At 39.9% G+C, this 18,510-nt stretch overlaps 1 protein-coding gene across 1 annotated transcript in view; it reads left to right on the top strand.

Moving 5' to 3' along the window:
* The window catches only part of LOC121949544 (metabotropic glutamate receptor 4-like), a 240,766-nt gene that overhangs the window by 216,878 nt on the left and 5,378 nt on the right, over window positions 1-18,510 (top strand). The window contains exon 10 of the mRNA XM_042495264.2: window positions 12,989-13,235. Within this exon, the coding sequence (XP_042351198.1) occupies window positions 12,989-13,235 (247 nt within the window). The remainder of the gene's footprint in view (window positions 1-12,988; window positions 13,236-18,510) is intronic.

Genomic DNA, 18,510 nt, shown 5'->3' with positions numbered 1-18,510 from the left:
GCAGGTGACAGCATCATTGATTACTTGTATTCTCTGATTAGTCACTCTGTTCAATCGACTGCTTCTTCCTTTAGGCAGTCTATTTGAGGTTATTTAAATGACTGGTTTGGAATGCAACAAGGATTTATAGCATTTGTACTTTATTACAGTTTAAATGAAGGCTATTACATGGTTTTTATAAAATATGTCCAATATTTGTTCTATATAATTGGAAAATCTAGCCTCAACTCTGAATATACCTTTATCAGGAGCTGTTTGGTATGATGACTACTTCTACCGTAAAACTTTAATAGTCCGGGCTATTATTTGCTTAAACTACTGAACTCAACAGGCTTATTTTCGGGACAGGCGTCTATAGCTTTTCATTGCTATCAGTTAAAACTGTTGCTCAGTAAAGTTAAAGTTAAAATGTTTCAATAAACCTCTTTTTTGCATCTGAACTGCATCATCTAAACTTTTATTTGAAGTTTTATGGTACTTTGATACTTATGACATTGATAAGTCAGTTCGCTGTTAACATCAAACCCAGAGAAACAGTGCTGGGCTTTGAATCCAATTTTAGATACGGCTCAAAAGCCCAAAAATACTTTTTTCTAGACTTACATAGTGAGAGAGTCATCTATAAATCATTGGAAACGTTTTTTTAGTGTCAAAACCCCTGCAATAGGCTCGTTTCATGACGGATTTAATCTATTAGTTTCAATAATATTTTGAAAGCCTAGAAGAGCCACAAGATGAAAGCATTTCATCTCTATTCAAGTTAGCAGAGCGCTAACCCAGTAAGCCTTTTGGCCGACAGAATTTAGCCGTTTGGCCGTCGTAAATCTCTAGTATACATGCTCTATGGCCCCATAACATGAAAGATCCTTTAATTTCATACAGCGGAAAGAGAGTGTTTTTGGCTTCATGGGCCATTAAACAACTTTCAGAAAAATACACGAGGCTTGCCGCAAATGCTGTATCCAGGTCTCTTAATACATCCATGGTTAGTGCTTCTGATTTTGTATTTATACAGACTTATACCACATCTTAAAAAATACTTCATAAGTTAAAGTTTTAATTACTTTTTCCTCTACTGCACATTTATAAACTTTTTTTAAAAACTTCAGTTCAGCATTTTTAAAATTTGCACACAAGCCCCTCATGCAATGCCAAATTTATCAGCTTTTTTAAAAACTGCAGCTCAGCGTTGTTTAAATTTGCACCCAAGTCCCACTTGCAACACCAGTGTTTATTTTCTCATTCAAATATATACTCTGCCTTCAATTAATGACAAAAGCAACTTTAGGAACAAACTCAGGAGTAAAAACAATAAGTCAAAATAAGTGGATGTCATATGGAAGCCTCATGTTTCAAATTGACTATGAACCCACTGAATGTGGACACAAAGAGTTTTAGGAGTGCATCCTCTAACGACTGCACGCAAGCCTGTGACTCACTTCTATGTGATGGCTGTGTGCCACAGTGCATTAGAGACCCCTGAGCTGTTTACACAAACACAAGCTCACACTCGTATTCCCGTGTCAAATCAGTGTACCTGACCTCGTGAACCATGGCCCTGGATCACATCCAGTGGGAGCACTGGGAGGCGTCAGGTCAAGAGGGATCCAAAAGGGCCATGGAAATGGAGGTCGGACTTGGAGCTCAGGTTGGGTCTGGGTACAAAGCCAGCGGGGTACAACAATGACAGTAGAAATGTGTAGATCCAGTTGAAAGAGGTCTTTTGGCATTGTAACAAAAGGGGCTCAGTGGCTACAAGAGAGGACAGTGGTGGGGGAAAAGCCTCGTACTGGCATGGAAACTATCAGCGGTGCCAGCACGGGTCTGACAGATGCAACAAATTAATCCTTACCTCCTTCCCTTTGGGATTAAACAAAACAATGCATCAAAACACTGGCCTGGAAAACTGGCTGTGATAGTTACCTTTGTGGAAAAACCTTCTTGAGAGACCAAATGTGCGCATTGTGTCACGCCCAGCATCCCAAAATAATTTCTATAGTCTACAGCATTGCAGGAAATATGCATATGACTGCAGCCAATTGGATCGCATTAATAATGCAGTATGTGACCAGCAGTACAATGACTTGTTTTTATATGCTGCATGTTGTGTTATCGCCACCGAGTCCAAACTACTCTGAATCTGCATATTGGCCTCCTCTTACCTCATAAATCTCTAAAACTCAGCAACAGCAGCTACATGTTGAAAACAATGAGAGACCTGCTGAGCTCAACACATACTGCCTGTTATATGTGACGTTTACGGAAATACACTCAGCAAAATGTACTGAAATGTCAGGTATCATCATTTTATAGTCTTTATCACTACGCAGAGTAAAACAAAAAAAAAAGCCGTCCGAGTTCTAAGTGCACGTTATTTTTTAATGTGACTGTTGCACATCTTAAGTCGCATGTCAACAGCAGCCAAAGATATCAGCGAATTCTTTGTTTAATCATTTCATCTCCCCTCTCTGAAGATGAAAGAGAATTATACAATCACAGAGAGTGAGCGGCTTTTTTGGAGGATGAGGTAATCCATTAGCTAGCATGGCTTTGAATAGTAAAAGAGAAGTGAAAAGAAATCTTTGAAGGATAAGTGAAGTCCTACTTTCTTCTTCTTTACCTCAGATGAATTTAATCTACAAACTCTGAAAAACTTCTCTCATCCAGCTTTAATACAAGGCACTCCAAATTATATTAGTCACTCATTAATTATTATTTCCTGTGGAAAGTTGTACACACAATGTCTGGGAGATAGTTCCACTTTTATCATTTGGAAAACTTCTACCATTGCCCTTAGCATTGTTAAGGTAAGACATGAAATAGAAGACAAAATGGAAATCTTGCTTCAGGGAAATGTCCTACATTTCTTTTTTTTCCTCATTTGAGAGAGAATAATCATATTTAATATATAACCAAAAGGCCCTCTGAGTGTCGACTCAGAAAAACTTAATTTAATTCACACTCTAATGTGGTTTAGTCTCGTCAGACCATGCAGCACTAAAAGTTACTTTGTCATTGTGGATCGTCTTCCCAGGACCAAAGACTGAATCCAAAATGTTTTTGTTAACCATGACCACAATTGTATCCTAACCTTAACTTTAAGTAGTTATTGTTGAAACCATGAGGACAGTCATGAAATGGAAATATCTGCATTTTGTGTTTTCTTCTTAAAAATCCGTTAGTTACCAGTTAATGGGTGTAAGGCTATCGCAAGCAAATCAACCAAAACTGTCATCCCTATTGATAATGCTTACGTAGTTGTGCTTATTTTGACTGTTGCCTGCCGTGGAGTATTTACACAGCTTTAGTTAAGTTTCTTAAAACCTCATTCCTACTGCACAAAACCCCTCTAACACCCGCTAACATCTGGCTTTTTTCATGCAATGACAATACGTACGGGCGGCATTCACATTCGGGTCAACTGACTTTGCAGCAGACATGGGTTTTTATCGCGTCCAGCTCCTCTAGGTTTTGATGGGAACACAACACTCGTGTGAATGCAGTAGTTTCAGCTCCTTAACCAGTGAGAAGCAATGATGTGCTGTCACTAACTACCCACTGTCTCCTCCTCAGTAGCACTAAAACACAGATCCAAACACATCTGCACTGACTTTGGAAGAGAGACTTCAATAAATAGGAGATATAGAAAGAAAAGAAACTACTTGAGAGTTTTCAAAGAGCTCTGTTCCTGCCGCTGTCGTCTGTTTACCTGTTCTCCTGCCTGTCTGTGACGTTGCACGGACACACCAACAAAACGGCTTTTCCCTCCACATTTATTCTTTATCATAGCAACCAGAGGCAACCGAAGCGTACATTGTTTTAAACTGTATCATTGTCATCTAAAAAAAACAGTAACATAGCCAATAATAGCCTGAAAACTATTGACAAAATACTAAAATCAGGACAAATGAAATGATTCGCAAAAAATGGCTGTTGAGCCGCCATTAATCACTGCAGGGGAAAATCTGTAACTCTGACAGCCCTGTTTACACTGTAGTACTGCTACTTTTGGTTAAGTGAAAGATCTCAGTATTCCTTCACCATAATGTCATCTGGGGGATAGAGGCATAAGATCAGAAATCATTTATGGAGTATGTAGCTTCTGTTTAGTTTGAAGGACTTGTTGTCTTTTACTGTCACACAGTAAAGTAGCCAGTGTCGCTGTGCTGGGCGTCATGTAAAAAAATGAACCCTGTGACTGATTCACTGAGCTGTTACATAAACAATGTTCTTATTTAAGGAATTAACATGTCAAAGCAAACACACCTCATAATCATCTTACTGTAAATGACAGGCCGCACAAAGCCTCACAGCCCACGTTAACACGTCTTTCAGAGCAATTAAATGCTCCACTTCCTCCGGGTCTTGATTTACCTTATCCAGCCGCCTATGTGCTCATCACCACGTTACAGCAGGCCCCTGCCTCAGCATTACAGGCACAGTCATTTATTTGTCATCTGGTGCCAGGATAAATGTAACAAATGCCATGGGAGGCTCTCTCTATCATTCAAACAGGGACATCTGGTCTATCTATGGAGCGTGATCACCGAGCTTTGTGCTCGCTGCAGGAATAGACACGACACCTGCTTACCTGGAGAAACAGTCTAAATCAGCGGCTGCCTCAAAGACAGGAGGCAGGAGCAGAGGCGTCGGACAATAGCATGCATGGGAATGAGGCTTGAGCACAATGGGCTCAGTTCAAATTCAATCAGCCCACACAAAGAGGTCCTGCCATTACAGTGCATGAATGGACTGATGAATCGGGCAGCGTTGTTTATTTCTCTATGAAGTCTCCATCACACTATTGGCCCTGTCAACTCGAGGACAGAAAACTGCTGTTAGTGCACTAGTCAGACAGAGTGGGAGTTGCAGTGAGTTCAACGAGACCAGATGTCAGGCAGGAGTGCTACCTGTTACCACCCCCCCGGTCCTTTACATTTCTGTCTTTGTCTCTTTTCTGCACAAAGACAAACAGCATTATTCACGGTAATGTCCCACAGGCCCAATAACGCATAATGAGGATTAATGATACAGAGCCGAGGGAACTGAGCAACATCTCGGACTTCAGAGAGCAGTTGTTGCGTTCATTAGGCCTACAGCAGAGCAGCCCTCTGGGTCCTGGCTGTTGACCTCTGGGTGCTCCAATAATGGGTGAACAGGCCGTGAAGATAATCAAGGCCAAAGAATTGTGATCTTTATAAATGACATTCTCCCATGGAGCTATATTATTGTGTCCCCTAAGGCCTCTATTTGTTTATGAGCTTAATTAGAGCACAATTATATTGAATTCTCATGCAGCAAGCGTCTCTGCTGAACATTTCCATAGCATGCAGAGAAATAATACAGTAGCTCAGCAGGAGTTATTCTGTGTAAATGAATTTGATAGAAGCTCTCCAGAGTCTTTGGCTGAAAATAGAATCTGTTTACATTTATTTACCCTCAAATTTATCTTATTGGTTATCACAGATGCTCTCTGTGGGCAGCAATGTGAGATTTCTTTGACTTGCTCATCATACATGTACTAATAGATCATCTTTGTTTCTCCCTCCGTCGAGTTCAGTCATTAATGCTGCAATACATCGCTTCCCTTATGTTGTGTTTTGCCGCAGGCAAGATCTGCTGATAGCTACGTGATGATAGGTGTGTGAGATACATGGCATCTCGCTTTTATGAGCTTGGCACTGTGCATGCTCAGGTGCACTGCAATCAGGAGGAAACAAATGAATGGATTGAACAGTGGAGTTGGTCTGACAGTGAAAACAAGAGTGTTTGTAAGCAAACACTCTGTAGCTCCATGAAGAAATACAGTTGGAGGTTGTTTTCCTTTTTTTGTAAGAAATCCGGTGGCACCTTGATGCTGTCTGATGAAATATCGAACACAAGTACTGATTTTCAAATAAGAAGTGGGCAGACATTCTTCTTGGTGAAACAGTACTGTGACAATGTGGTCAATTTTTTTTTCAAGCTAGATCAGCAAATTAGCAGGGCCAACATATCAGCTAAAATTAGCCTATTGCAGATATTTTGTACAAGTTAAAAATGGGCAACAAACTCCTTTCCCATTACCAGTAGATCAGCAGGCTTTGCAGCAGACAAGTATGCGTTTTTTTCTTTTTTCTTTTTCTGGTATGTCACGTTTGATGTCACAGACAGCAGGAAAATAGGTTCGTAAAGAATAGAAAGCACCATGGAGACCAGTGAAAATTGTTTTTATATGTGTAACTTAATCAGTCACTCAGATCTGATGCTGGCTAAATTTTGAACAATGTTCTAGCACTGCTTGGATGAAAACAGACAATATTTCACATTGGTGCATCATTCCAATGCAACGGAAAAGGGGCAATAATTAGCACGTCCACCCTGGTGTCGTACTTTCATCACTGCTGTCCAGAGCTGATCCGAGCTGGAGCCGATATATAATCGTGACTACTGCGTTTATTTGTTTCGGTACTGAATGTGGAGTCTAACCTTTCCCATTAAATACAAAAGCCAGTTGTTAGCAGGTGTTAGTGGGTTTTTTCTTCCACTGGAGATTTTTTTTTATACTGTAAAATGTCTGGCTCAGTCCATGTCTTTAGGGTTCCTAAAGCATCCTAGTGAAAATCATTAATATATTTTTTTAAATGTAAGAAATTCAGTAAATATTCTGGCAACGACCTCAAAAATACACCATTAATCAGACTCTATTTCTGCTATTTTTTAACATAATACTGTCATTTAAAATAATACTTCAAAAGCACATCACAGTTAAACACGTGTTAAAGGGAAGTGTCAGTATTTTCAACATGGATCCATGTTTTTTTGTCTGAGTGACAAATGGGAGCAGCAATTTTGGAAATTTGTCCAGTATTGAGCGAGCAGTGAAACAGGCTACAGTGTAATCACTTGGGGCAATATTGCGTCGTCACCTTGGCCCACTAAAAGTGCTCGTTTCTGTCACTGACAGGCTCAGATTGTTAGTATAAATGCCTGGAAAAGAATTAAAAACCTTTTCTTTACCTATCACCTGATCTGGTCTGTTTGTTATTGTCTAACCAAGTTTTGCTCAAAGTAAAGTCTCGTTCTGAAGACTCGTGAAATGTTGCAGGACGCCGATAAATGACAAACAGACTGTATAAAGTGAAAGGTAAAGAAGAATGTTTTATTTCTCTGTAGGGTCCATAATTTTTTTCAGACACTTATATGTAATAACAATCTGAGCCTGTTGCTGGCAAAAACTAGCACTTTTAGTGGATGTAAACTGTGGATGCATAATTGCCTGTAACGACTATATTTCAGCCTGTTTTACGGCTGCCGGCTGCAGCGCTCTCACTCAGTAGTGGACCAATTTAAAAAATAGCTGTCTTCATTTGTCAGTTAGACACAAAAAACATGCAAAGAATATGGACAAGGTTAAAAAATACAAAAGTCTCTCGATCAAAGATTAGTCTGATATCATAAATATAAACAGTGGAACACAGTTTATTACAAATTTTAATTTGATGATCTTCTGTGTCTTTAATTAGGTGTTTTATACCTTTGCCTTGATACTTTTGTCTGTCTTTCTGTCAGTTTGTATACCCCTGACCCTAAAAAATATAACATTTAATTTTACCAAAAGCTGAAATGAGTAGTTAACTAATTATTTAGTCAAACAATAGAAATTAATTAGGGATTTTTATTTTTTGTTAAAAGTGTGTTTTAGATCTTTGTAAGCTGAATATATTTGCATTTTGGACTGTTAGCCTGACAAAATAATATTTTTTTTTGTTTTATAGACAATGAAATGACAAAATTGTCTGCAGAAATAATTGATTTAAATATCTTGATTCTAATTTCCGCTTTATTTATGAACCTTATCTTAAATTATGGTCCTGTATGTTTTTTATGCTTCTCTCACTATACTACAGTCTGAACTAAGTGACCCAAAGAATAGCTTTTACTCTTGGTTGAAAGGCTACAGAACGTTTTTTTTTCTGTTTATGTGAGTAACAGCTTGGGTTCAACAGTCCGTCCCTGAGGCAGCATGAACTGAGCCCAGAGCAGTTCACTGGTTAACACTCCCTACAGCTGGGAGGGGACCACTGCAGCTGTCCCTCCATCATACAGCCCCCATTCTTCCATTCCTCTCCGCAGCCAGCAGTCCCACAGCGGACCAGGACTAGCTGAGATTAGATGCAGCCAGTATGAAGGGAGAGCACCACGGAGAGTCACGAATAATAAAAACAAACTAGATATTCAAGCAGAGGTCACATCTGGGGAGCTAAATGTTACTCTGCTTTGATAAAAAACCAGCAGGGAGACACTGGGGTGGGGGCGGGTCACTCAGTGGCTGATGAAACCTCAACATGTCAAAAGAAAGATATATTACTCTAAAGGCAGAATCCTATAAAATATTTACAGTTTAAGGTACAAAGCGCTGAACAAGAGCATGTTCTTGTTGCATCTTATATCATAGCTTTGAGAAATAGTAATAATAATAATAAACTTTATTTATACAGTACTTTTCATACAAGAAATGCAGCACAAAGCACTTTACAATAAGGGCTTTATAGGCACAGATACTTCACATGAAAACAGACAGAATGAAGCATCAGCTTCAAAGGGCATTAAAAACAGTTCAAAACAAACATTAAATGCTTAAAATCATAAGATAAAACCATGAATCATAAAGTCAATTAAGATGCAAAATTTTAAGAGTGTTATAAAGTCAGAGCTACTTAAAGGCGAGTGAACAGATCCGTTTTTAGCTTTCTTTTAAATATATTTGGTGAGCTGCTGCCTTTGATATCTGTAGGTAGTGTGTTTCAGAGTGTTGGGGTGTAATTGACAAAGGCTGCATCCCAGATTTTCTTTCAGCTGTTGTTGGAAATCTCCAGTAAACCAGCAGTAGATGATTGCAGTGTTCGTGATCATATATTCAATCAGCAGTGGTTTAATTACAGTTGTTAATCAGTTGTCATGGTAGCGAACAACACCACTAGGGCTGTACCAGAATAATGATTTTTTTGTTAGAAGCAAATTTGGCCGTTCAAATTAAAATTCAACTATTTGTTCCGTTTTTTGCGTGCACTGTGTGCATTACGGTGTCTCTTTAAGAGACAGTGCATCCTGGCTCAAGAATTTGTAGCAGCTTTTTAAATCCCGGACCCTCAGCACTCCGTCTCCAGAGCTGCCATCTGCTCTCAGTCCTCCCGAAGTAGTCCCCGAGCGGCGGGGAGTGAGGTTAAGGAACTGCAGGGTATGCCAGCTAGCTAGCTAGCTTATCTCATTTAGCTTGTCTCATTTGTGATCTGATAAACAGAGAGAGAGAGAGAGGGAGTCACAGAGGGATAATTTGAGTCATCGACTTTCAGGGGCCAGCCCTAAATAATAATCCCACTCATTTCCTCTGAGATTTAGATCATTGCCGCCCTGCAGCTGTTTTATATTGAAAAATCTGCTTGTCTCGTCCTACAGAGAAAATAAGACATGTGGTCCTTATGGAATTCTTTTTAATCTATAGAAAGATTTTATGTGCAGATTTCTGTTACTGTACTGTTCACTAAACTGCCCTAATAAGACAGAAAATGTAAGTGTGTCTTATTAAATGCCTTTCAAAGGAGAAAACAAACAAAAACAACTTCTGCTTGAGGCAGAGTGAGAACCTAAAGTGAAAGAAATGTAGTGATAGTTTATGTTGTTTCCATAGCAACAGATGCAGACCAGATGCTGGAGCGTCAGGATTCAGAGCAGGATTGACTTTGTTGTACACTATTCAAATTCTTATTATAAGGGAGTCGACAAGCAAGAGAGGAAAAACTCAATTGAAGCTTTATCTGTTTCTTTACTTTGATGAATTTTGTGCCATTTACTGGAAGACGATGCTTTTATCGGCATGCTGACGCCCAATGAAAACATGTTTTCATATAATATTTTTTTTTTCCCTTAGATAATGATGCATCTTCTTTCCTGATAAGGATAAATATTCTGTTAAAGCCTCAAAATCTCAAAACTCAAAATCCTTGTGTCAGAAATGTGGTCTGAATAAGTAAGCATGACAGGAGGTTGAGGCCTCTGCCTCCGACATTATTGTCATGTGCAGGTCGAGTAAAACAGGGTTCCTACAGCTTAAGGCAACTGAGATTTAATCATTTTTAAATGCCATTCAGGATGAAATTTAACACCAGTAAATTTGTGTAAACAAAATGAAAGAAGAAAAATATGGGAACCAACATTTTTGTACTGAGAATTGGGGACAATTTTAGCCAAATGTTTATTGTTACCTAAAGCATCACAGTTTTGGTCCAATGGAAAAGTTAGAACTGGGAAATATCTGGCATTTGTTGACAAGTTTTTTTTTGTGTGTTTGTTTTTATTTTGTGTCTCATTCTGCATGTTGGATTCCACTGCCTTCGTTTCCATCATGGCAAAGTGGAGAGGAGGAATTTGCTAAATTTATATATATATATACAAAGATGTTACAAATTATTTTGAAATTTCACAATGCAAAGTCAAATACAGAAAAAAAAACAATTCATAAATTCTGCTTCCCATGTCTGAGCATTTTCAAGACTTAAAAGACTTCATAATTCATAATAACAATTAAGGCCTTTTTTTTTTAGATTTATGAATTCAATGCCTTTTAATCTTTTTAAGGAACAACAGAAACCCTAATAAATGATCTTTTAGAAAGCAAGCAATCAGCAGCATTTCTTGAATTCCAAGCCGTGGCTTAATACCCAACAACTGAGCATTTACTATCATAAATAATTTTGCTATAAAAGCTGATTTATAATTAGGTACATTTTTAGATTTAGATACATTTTTATTCAATCTGCACGTCAAGTTGGAGGAATGGCAGTATTTCCCATTATTCCCACTTCTAACACAACATTTACGTTTAAACAACAGTAACCAGGGTGCTGGTGGCTGAGAGGATAGTGCAGGCGCTCCATGAATGCAGTGTTTTTGCTCCAGCAGCCTTGGGTTCAACTCCTGCTCAAGGCCCTTTGCTGCATGTCATCCCCACTCTCTCTCCCTCTTTTATGCTACTGATCTGTCCTATCTAATAAAGGCTAAGATGCCAAAAAATAACCTTAAAAAAAAAAAACAACCTTATATCAGATTTTATCATTACTTTTCTTTTTACAAATCCCTAGCAGTTAATTACCTCCTGGAGGGCTGTGGTGATTAAAATTTGTTGAAAAAAATTGTTTTGTTGACTGTTTTATACTTTCAGTGACCGGTGACCCCTCACTCCTTTCAACCTGCTGGTTGGGGTGCAAGTTTTCCACAAATCAGCTCATTTATCTGTTTTAGTTGTGTTTATTGCTGTTATTTCCAACTTTGTTGTGCTGTTTCTGGCAGACAAAGTTAATACTGTTAAAAGTCCAGTTATGAGTTACATGGATCAGAGATTTGTGGCCGTGTTTTAGTTATTAAAAAAACCTTTGTGCTCATAATTATATTGTATATATATTTCACATACCGTGTCTGCCAGCAGAAAAACTCAACCTGCTTTGTGTAACACACCACAGCTTTGTCAAAAATGCCTAAAGTTTTCTTCGAAACATATTTTAATGCCCTGTTTAGCTGTAATAGCCAGAGATTGTGAACAGGAAGTGGGCACCACACTGCTTTCTGAAAACAGAGGCCGCAAATCAAACAGTAAAAATAAGCAGCGCTGATCAAAAATAAACCAAGATTCTGTTACTGAGTTGCATATTTCATACCTCAGATGTTTTCAAAAAACATGTTTTAGCTTTCCGTTTAACTGTAATACCAGATTGTTTCTTGCCGGCCTGCTGCCATTGTGTCACACTTAGGAGCTCATCACCCACCAGTGGTTTGATGTGGTGCTGTGCATTCTGGTAATTGTAGTTTTCTGCCACTTGAGCAAAAGCATCATTTTTGTCTGTTTTCTCTGGTCATGTAGCACCAGCTTCAAAAGTATTTGCATCATTCTTCTGCAAACACATACTAGTTTTACTAAAAGGGCATTTCTCCAGCAGTGAAATACTTCTTCAACAAGAGTAACAACATAACAAATACTTGCTGATTTAACTGTATTAGTGTTCATATTCGTATTTTTCTAGATTTAACTGTTAGTGGTTTGTTGGCACACCTTTATTCCTTTTTATCAAGTGGTAGAAGACGAATCTCTTTGAAATTCACAATATCTTCAATCACAGGTCAGAGGCCAACTTAAATTTTGTTTTTCCAACTGATGCTCATTATTACAGCCTGAGCAATTTGATGTGAATGAGCATATAGCTGCAATCACCAAGCAGCAAACAGTAAAAAACAAAAATAATTAGCCTGAGACAACTTGAGTTTCTGCTGTAGAGAATGCCATAATGTTTGGATGCTTAAAAGTCTGCAGTATCATTAAGTTGTAACTTCCGTAACACAACTTGCAAAGTAATTTTTCTCAGATGGCCAATCAAGCGCTCACAACATACTATGATGTATAGAAATTACACAAGCTTTCCTTCATCTTTAATGCTTCCCTGACGATGACTCATTAATTTGGTGCAGCTTTGCAAACAATTAAAATGGAATGAGAGAGAATGATACTGAGCGTTGCCCTCCCCCGTGATTCAGAGGATCTGACCATGTGTAAAATTTCACGAGCTTGTTTGTCTTTTATGGGCCTGCTTGATATGAGTCAGAATAGGATCCAATCGACTGCTGTTAACAAAATCTGTGTTCAGGTTGACGTGATGGCCATATTAAAACTAGTATGGCAGAAAATTAAACAAACAAGGTGGCCTTGGCTGGTTCGGCACACGAGCTGTAAAAGCAGATGAGATGCTGATTTAATAACATCGCTTGCAGTAAATAGTTTCGAAGCCTCTATTGGACACAGTTGAAACTACTTCAACAACAGCTTGGCCAACGGGTCATTTGATGCTCTAATTACAATGAAACACAGCAGATGTCACTTTTACTATACACGTCTCTACCCATATAGAAAAATCTGAGGGAAAAAAGGCTTAACTGTATTTTGTATGTTTTCCTCTTGCAGATGTACATCCAAACGACCACGCTGACCATCTCTGTGAGCCTGAGCGCCTCGGTGTCCCTCGGGTTGCTCTACATGCCGAAGGTCTACGTGGTTCTCTTCCACCCCGAGCAGAATGTGCCCAAGCGCACACGCAGCCTAAAGGCAGTGGTTACCGCCGCCACCATGTCCAACAAGTTCAACCCCAAGGCCGGGCTCAGACCCAACGGAGAGGCCAAGACCGAGCTGTGCGAAAGCCTCGAAACGCAAAGTAAGTGCATGAATGCTGATGAGGAAGCCTTTGACTAAGAGCCCCATGTTTGTTTGTTTTTTTAAATTTATCTGATATATTCTGTCCTTCAGTGTCTGTAAATCAAATTGATTGATTCAGAGTTATGAAGCAGATAGAAAAATAATTACTTGTTAACAGATGTGTAGCATGTTATTTAACACTTCATTGAATCTAGTAAATGTGCCACTGTTGTTTATTTGGTGGGGGAAGGATATTGTTGGCGAGTCATGAAGGAATGGATTATAGTCAGTACAGAACATTTTCTGCAGTTTAACAACAAAACTACAATTCTGCCTCAGTTAAACATTCAAACAAAGATTTTTTTTCTTTCCAACCTTGTCTTAAATCTGACATGACATACTTTAAAAGTACCCTTCCCTTTTGAATATTGCTCTCTATAATCACACCCCTCGTTCTGAAACAATTAGTTTATTAACTGAATAGTCATAAAACTAACAATGTCAGTAATGGAATACTTGTTTAAAGGGATACCCTGCAGATTTAATCCCTAAAAACTATTAAAAAAACAACAACAACAATTAGAATGACTTGAGTGTTTATTAAAATAGTTGCCAAAGTACCCAATGCAGAAAAATAATAAGGAAACCCAAAAAACTCAAAACTATTAACAAAAAAACCCATTTTTTGTGGTTTCTGTAAGAGACATTTTAATGCCATATGCAGAAAAGTAAATATGAGCGCTGTTGCCTGTTGAAAGGTAAGGTAAGGTAAGGTAAGGTAGATTTATTAGAATGAATTTAGAAATTTCATTGGTCCTTGATCCTGCTACATCTTTGAGTTGATTAGAATCAGCAGCTCCTGGTGATGTTGCTGCTGATGGCATCATGTAATTTCTGCAGTGCATTTTTTGAACCTGTATCAGAGTCCTAATGGCTCCCAATGTCTGCCCATCCAGTGCGACAGCTTGATCCAGGATGCTAGGGGTTAATCATGACTCTGTGAAGATGTATGCAGAGCAGTTCCAGATCCCCCGCTGCTGAGTGAGCCAAAGTCACATCTCATCCACTTCACTCTCCTGCATCAGATATTAGACAGAAGAAGGCCTGGAAGAGGAACAGCTCCCGGTCCAAGTCAGGCCTCACCGTGATCATCTCCCTGTTTTCGTCCGGCACTTTCAGTTTCATTTCTCCCCTCTGGTCCGACTGGCTTGTTGGCCGTCAGTGGAGACCCTCTCATGGTCTGCTGCATTCAGTCCAAGCCCCAGACGACTTTTCCTGATGCTGTTAAATCATAAAAAAGTCGTGCTTCAGCAGAAGAGGCCATGGTTTTGAAAAACCGTTGCTGAATAAGCCATAGTCGCATCTCATCCACTTTTCTCTCCTGTCAGCGGAGACTAGACAGAAGAAGGCTTGGTAGAGGAACAGCTCTGGGTCCAGGTTGGTTTAGTCTCACCCTGACACCAGCTCTCCTCCCCCTCTTCGTCTGGTGCTTACGGTTTTGTTTCTCCCCTCTGGTCTGACTCGCCGTTCGGCACAGGCCGCTGGTGGATATCCTCTCACAGTCCACTGAACTCGGTCCAAGCCCCATACAGCTTCTCCTGATGCTGACAAGTGCCACTCTATGGTAGAAAAGTGTGCTGAAGTGATCAAAATGTTAATGATGACAAGTTGCGCAGTCAATAAAACTAATGATGAGAGACTCATTAATTAATTAACAGAATCTAATTATAAACATTTCTAAAATGTCAGAAGTGAAATTTGCACCATGTAATTTCCCAGAACTTTAAGCAGCCTATTTATGTAGCTTGTTTTTATTTGACAGTCAACCCCCAGAAGATAATTAGTTTTTATCACATATGCCAAATTAAGTAACAAATCCACAATTCTAGCTGTTAAAATCAGCAGCCAGCATTTATTATTTTTGCTAGAAAAATCAAGATAAGATAAATGAATCAATTATTCAATTTTATTTATTTTTTATAATGCTCTGCATTTGCAGCATGCTAAGAAATGAAACGATTATTTCAAAATTAAAAGCTAGAGAAAAATCAAAATACGAAAAAAAGAGAGTAACTTGCTGGTCAGAGTAATTATTTTTATGTAGTTTAAGACATAAATGACTTCATGTTAGTATCAGTGAAATTACTAATAAATGACTTCCACTAAATAAAATGCTTAAAATGGTTTTAAGTCATTTGTGAGGCCAAACATTTATCTTTTTGTTTTATAATGATGTAAATTGTATATCTTCAAGTCTTGGACGATTAATGGGCATTTCCTACAGTTTTACATGCTATAGATGAAAGAATTAATTGAAATAGCAATTAATTTTGTAGGAATGAATGAACTTTTTATTGATTTGTCATGCAGTTATGCCCAGCCTGCATGGGCCTGTAAAACAAAGTTCACAGATTACTTGTAAAAGGCATTTACAGAAATCAAAAATAGAAACAAATTAAACTCTCTTGCCTTCTCTTCCAGGCTTTTACAACAAAATCGGCATACTTAAATGTAATAATTCTAGCTTTTGATTATCTGAGCACCACAAAAAGTCAGGGCTTAAACGAACTAATTCATGGAATAACAATTGATCTATAAATCAAAAATCATTAGTTGCAACCAGAGTTTCAAGCCATTGTTAATATTAAAGGGAGGTTTAATATGTGTCTCCTGCTAATCGCAATACCAATAGAAGTCCTTGGTGCTGCTGTATCAGTGACACACCAGTAAAGTAAAAAATGACTTCAGCAATTGAGTCAGCAGAAATTACTCATGTGACGCCCAAAACGCTCTTCCTCAGTTCGCCTCGGGCAGGAAAAGGTTTTAATCGGTCACGTCTGTCAACAGAGATGCATTCTCTCTGTCTGGCCTGTTTCAGCAACAAAAATCAAGCCTATTGTCACGTTCTTAAAGCTCTTTTTACTCTTTACTTTTCATTAGTCATGAAAAATGTTTTCCTTCATAAGAGAATAAAAGAGCTGACATTGTATTTACGGTTAAGACAGGAAACGGAAATCAATATAAACATCATGACAATGCACTGTAGTAACAATGGTAGGCCAGTCAGAAAAGCTACATGTAAACACACAGTGCAACAATTATTCCTATTGCACTTTAAATTTCTGTGGGGGGTAGTAATAGGGCCTTTTGTTACAGTAAGTGGCAAGAAGGCAAATGCACAGAATTGATAGCCAGCAGCAATTTATCCTGATGGGGTTACCGTTTACAGGGGCTGTACAGTGCATGGCTATTTGAATAAGCACCGTTTGTCATTGTCATTGCCAGTGTGGATATATGGCTTGATGAAATTGAAAAATTCCTGTCTCGGCCAGCTCCCACAACTGCCGAGATCTGGTGGCAATATGTCAGGATTTATCTGCTCCACCTCAGTGAATCAGCTAACACGGTCTGGAGAGACAAGTGGAAAGTTGAGGCATGATATTGAAGGAAAAGGAAGTGCGGTGAGGGTAGCGGGATTCACTGGAACCCCATCTGCTGTAGGTAATACCGGCATGTATACAGGGTAAAAATATAGCCAGAAAGCTGAGGATTTTGGGGTATTGGCATTTATGTGACACTGCAGCAGACTTTAGAAATCCTGCATTGACCCTTACAACCGCAGTCTCATTTGTGATAACCCTGAACCGCAGTATCAGTGCAACATAATTTAGATTGACAGGGTGGGAATTAAGCACAGAAAATGGGGTTGTAAGTCTGAAGGGAGTCTCTGTGATAAGTAAGGGGGAGATTATGAAGTACTTTAATTGTTTATGAGGTCATAGTATAGTAATAAGTCATTGTGTAGTATGTCATAAAAAATGCAATAAAAGATCATAGTATATAATGTCAAAAAATGCTTTAGTCATAGTAAAGTATGTCATGAAAAAGAGATGGTGAGGATGATGGTCCCTCTTTTTAAGAAGGGGGACTGGAGGGATCCAACTATAGGGGGATCACACTCCTCAGCCTCCCTGGTAAGTTCTATTCAGGGATAATAGAGAGGAGGGTCTGCCAGATAGTCGAACCTCCGATCCAGGAAGAGCAATGTGGTTTTCGTCCTGGTCGTGGAACTGTGGACCAGCTCTGAACCCTTGGCAGGATCCTTGAGTGTGCATGGGAGTTTGCCTAACCAGTCCACATGTGCTTTGTGGACTTGGAGAAGGCATTCGACCGTGTCCCTCGGGGAGTCCTGTGGACGGTTCTCCGGTAGTATGGGGTATCGGACCCCCTGATACGGGCCGTTCATTCCCTGTATGACCGGTGCTGGAGCTTGATCTGCATTGAAGGCAGTATGTTGGACTCCTTTCCAGTGAGGGTTGGACTCTACCAGGGCGGCACTTTGTCACTGATTCTGTTCAGAACTTTTATGGACAGAATTTCTAGGCGCAGCCAGGGCGTTGACGAGGTGACCTCAGGATTGGGTCGCTGCGTTTTGCAGATGATGTGGTCCTGTTGGCTTCATCAGGCCGTGACCTTCAGCTCTCACTGGATCGGTTCGCAGCCGAGTGTGAAACAGCCAGGATGAGAATCAGCACCTCCAAATTTGAGGCCGTGGTTCTCATCCGAAAAAGGGTGGAGTGCCCTCTCCAGATCGGGGAGGAGATCTTGCCCCAAGTGGAGGAGTTTAAGTACCTCGGTTCACGAGTGAGGGAAGTATGGAGCGGAAGATTGACAGGCCGATCGGTGCGGCGTCTGCACTAATGCGGACTCTGCACCGATCTCACGTGGTGAAGAGGGAGCTGAGCCGAAAGGCAAAGCTCTCAATCTACCGGTCGATCTTAGTTTCTACCCTCACCTATGGTCACGAGCTTTGGGTAGTGACCGAAAGAACAAGATCACAGGTACAAGCAGCCGAAATGAGCTTCCTCCGTAGGTTGGCTGGGCTCTCCCGTAGAGATAGGGTGAGAAGCTCGGTCATCCGCGAGGAGCTCGGAGTAGAGCCGCTGCTCCTCCGCGTTGAGAAGAGCCAGATGAGGTGGCTTGGGCATCTAATTAGGATGCCTCCTGAACGCCTCCCTGGTGAGGCGTTCAGGGCAGGTCTCACCGGTAGGAGACCCTGGGGAAGACCCAGGACACGCTGGAGAGACTACGTCTCACAGCTGGCCTGGGAACGCCTCAGGATCCCCCAGGAAGAGCTGGACAAAGTGGCCGGGGAGAGGGAAGTCTGGGCTTCCCTGCTTAGGCTGCTGCCCCCGCAACCCGACCCCAGATAAGCGGTATAAAATGGATGGATGGAGCCAGAGTATATAGTGCGTCATAAACATGCAAAAAATATCAAAATACAATGTGTCATA

This window comes from Plectropomus leopardus, chromosome 2, assembly GCF_026936395.1.
Source record: "Plectropomus leopardus strain MGB_pleo_1.0 chromosome 2, ASM2693639v1, whole genome shotgun sequence".
In the NCBI taxonomy this organism is placed as follows: domain Eukaryota; kingdom Metazoa; phylum Chordata; class Actinopteri; order Perciformes; family Serranidae; genus Plectropomus; species Plectropomus leopardus.
This window is presented reverse-complemented; position numbering and strand designations above follow the sequence as displayed.